Source organism: Ruditapes philippinarum, unplaced genomic scaffold (genome assembly GCF_026571515.1).
Source record: "Ruditapes philippinarum isolate M1 unplaced genomic scaffold, ASM2657151v2 ctg24430_1_1_1_1, whole genome shotgun sequence".
NCBI classification, from domain to species: domain Eukaryota; kingdom Metazoa; phylum Mollusca; class Bivalvia; order Venerida; family Veneridae; genus Ruditapes; species Ruditapes philippinarum.
In genome coordinates, this window is record NW_026862728.1 from 5,603 (window position 1) to 8,934 (window position 3,332).

At 36.1% G+C, this 3,332-nt stretch overlaps 1 protein-coding gene across 1 annotated transcript; it reads right to left on the bottom strand.

Moving 5' to 3' along the window:
- Positions 1–490: 490 nt before the first annotated feature.
- LOC132720012 (acanthoscurrin-2-like) lies at positions 491–2,557 on the bottom strand. Its single transcript, XM_060703988.1, has 5 exons — positions 2,453–2,557; positions 2,281–2,419; positions 1,824–2,054; positions 1,378–1,587; positions 491–1,019 (listed from the first exon to the last, which is right to left on the bottom strand). The coding sequence occupies exons 1-5, from the start codon at positions 2,480–2,482 to the stop codon at positions 988–990; spliced, it is 642 nt and encodes a 213-aa protein (XP_060559971.1). The 5' UTR covers positions 2,483–2,557; the 3' UTR covers positions 491–987.
- Between the last annotated feature and the right edge of the window lie 775 nt (positions 2,558–3,332).

Below are 3,332 nucleotides of genomic sequence, written 5' to 3' on the forward strand. Positions count from 1 at the left end.
TATTTTATTTATGGAAATACACGGAGGTCACGAAAACTCATCTGCTCAATATGAAACATATTTGGTACTTTCCAATACGGGAAATATTTTAGACATTCATGCGGTACAAAAGCAATATATGTTTAATATTATTCCTGTATGTTCACAGAGAAGTTCTTTACCATTATTGCACACACTCGTAGTATGGGTATCCAGGATTATCTTGATGAAACCTCGTTTGTTCATTTAAAAATCTGTTTTATATTATTTTCATTAAAATTCGATTTTATATCAAGAAAAAGAAATCGAACTTTGACAAAATTAAATTCTTTTTGAAATTGGATTAACATTGACAATCATAGATTTATATTATCTAAATTTCATTTGAAGCAGAGTTTTGTTTCCATACGGACACGAATGTTAAGGCATAAAAGATCATATAGGAAAAACTAAATGGGTCAAGTTTTAAACACCGTTCCAAACAAAAATACACACAAACACAAGCTTTCAATGCAGCATAAGTTTATTTTATTCACATATAAAATATTATTAATATATAAATGTAAAAAGGACACAAATTATGACATAAATATTATATACACTATCTCTATTTCCGATTACATAAACTATCATTCGTATATAAACGAACTCATATACGAAACATTCATTCCTATAAAGATAGGTGTAATAAACCATTACCAGGAAGCTACATCCTATATTTTAATTATAAGTCCAACAAGTTTGTTCATATCATCTGTTGTTTTAACAATCTAGATCATCATCATCATTATCATCATCATTTAATTCATCTTTAATCTTCAAAGTACACAAAGTTTCGTCGATAAAGTAACAATTTAAGAAATAGTACAAATATATTGTAGGAAAGCACAGTGTCCGACATATGTCATAATTTCATTTCACGGTAGATCTAAAAATAAAGAATGCAATCACGCAGGCGAAAAAAGCGAAATTTTAAGGATTGTACTTCCAAGGATTGGTCACAAGTGTCTAATAGGATTTTCTTAGTCTGTTCATACCTCCTGAAATAAAGGTAAGTGTGTATTTAGTCACTGACATCTATAATTAAAAAAAAAGATTATAAAGATAAAGTTAATCTGTATAAAGTTGAAGTGACTTATATGTTTAATAAGTTAAATAAGATCATAAAAATGGAGAGGTTGTTTTTAGAGTTCAAATAATATGTTGTTTGCAAGGTTGAGTTAAGATGTCTATGTCTTTAAAGTAAATTGTTACAAACAAGGTCATTGTATGTTTCAGAAGGCAAACTTTATAGCAAACCCAAGATAAATGTGACAATGTAAAATATTTAACAGTAGACAACATTAGACTACGGAAATTTATATTTCTTAATCCTTTCAGTTCTCTAACTTTGCATACCTGATCCACCAAGACCTCCCATACCAAAGCCACCATTCACCATACCGCCTCCAATGTTACCGCCCCCTAATCCACCACCTCCGATGTTACCGCCTCCTAAACCACCGCCTCCAATGTTACCGCCCCCTAAGCCTCCGCCTCCGATGTTACCGCCTCCTAAACCACCGCCTCCAATGTTTCCGCCCCCTAAGCCTCCAAGGTTTCCACCACCTTTTAATAATAAGAATACATTTCAATCGTTTTGTCTCTTTTTGTTCCCTTTATATGCAATGAAAGAGAATCAAATAAGTTTTTAACAATGACAAGTCATTTTCAAATTTATGTTCGAATCGTGTTTTTATTAAAAGAAATGTGTATGTAAAAGCAGGTATGTCAATCATTGTATCAGAATGACACACCAAAATGAATGTGTATTCATAATCAATTTAGATGTATCTAACAAATACCTAAAATTCCGGAACCTGCCATTGAACCTTTCCCAAATCCACCGCCAAGTCCACCCATACCGCCAAGGCCACCAAGACCACCCATACCACCAAGGCCACCATTTCCTCCGAGTCCACCATTTCCACCAAGACCACCATTGCCTCCGAAGCCACCATTACCTCCGAGGCCACCATTGCCTCCAAAGCCACCATTTCCACCGATTGCTCCATTACTGCCACCAAAACCGTTGTCTAGACAAGGATTTGTTAATACCAGTTATTGACAACTTTATGACGATGTCAAATATATATATTCATAATATACAATGTACAATACGCATAAGTATGAGCGTAAGTTTTCATTTTTTACTCTTTTTTACTGTGACTGAAAACTTAGATATAAGTTATTTGAATATTTAAACTATTATATTGATGAATCAACATCTTGTTTAGTTTTTCCTGTTATCATTAGACCTACTTCCATTTAGTCCACCATTATTCATGTTTCCACCTCCGAGACCTTCAAGTCCTCCAAGACCTCCATTTCCCATTCCACCACCAAACTTTCCGCCTCCAAACATAGATCCACCGCCAATGCCACCGTTTCCGTTCAATGAACCGCTCCTCCCCAGTCCACCATTACCGATCATACCGCCTCCCAGTCCACCATTACCGATCATACCGCCTCCCAGTCCACCATTTCCGATCTACCGCCCCCCGAGTCCACCATTTCCGATCATTATTGCCTCCGAGTCACTCCCCATTTAAAATGCCAGCTCCCCAATTTTTCCTCCGCTACCCCGAGGTTACCACCGAAGCATGATTAATTACCTTAATATCTAATTCAGAGTTTAACTAAAAATCCTCGAAATTTAATTTCAAACTTTTTCAAGAAAAAACGATTTTACTAGAGTTTATTTTGACGATATTGTCTTTTCGTTGTTTAAATGCAGTTTTATATATGAATTTATGCGATGTTATAATGCTTTACCTCCGAAATTTATACCACCGGCACCAATTTCAGCTCCTCCTTCGTGATAATACCGCCTCCCCTCCGATAGTCCTCCACCCCCGATAATACCTCCCGCCGCCGATAACCTCCTCCTCCGATAATACCTTCCTCCCCCCCATACCTCCACCCCCGTAATTGTTACCTCCGCCTCCAATTGCACCTCCTCCGCCAAGCATTCCACCGTGCCGGCTCCTCCTCTTCCAAAAATTTGTTTCCTCCAACCAATACCGGCCCCACCTCCAAGCATGTTATTAAATTGCCCCCCTAAAAACCCTCCTCACCCAATAATACTTTTGATCCCCATCCCGTCCTGCTTCCGTTTCCTCCTGGAATTTAGAAATTAACGTGTGTTATTTGCAATATGCTATACAAGCTTCCGTTTTTTTATAATATAAACAAATTTTTTTTCTAACTAAATATTTTTTTTATACAAATTGAGCACATGCTTCAATATTTTTTTTTTCTGTAACGTGTTTCAAAAAATCCTAATAAAATTTAAAGTACTATACGAGTATTTA

Bases quoted from the DNA above. Each gene is read 5' to 3' on its own strand.
- LOC132720012 (XM_060703988.1), bottom strand. From the start codon at position 2,482: ATGATCGGTAATGGTGGACTGGGAGGCGGT. The intron at 2,420-2,452 runs ATGATCGGTAAT...GGGAGGAGCGGT, and splicing joins ATGGTGGACTGGGAGGCGGT to TCATTGAACGGAAACGGTGG. The intron at 1,588-1,823 runs GTATTTGTTAGA...TATTATTAAAAG, and splicing joins GGCAGGTTCCGGAATTTTAG to GTGGTGGAAACCTTGGAGGC.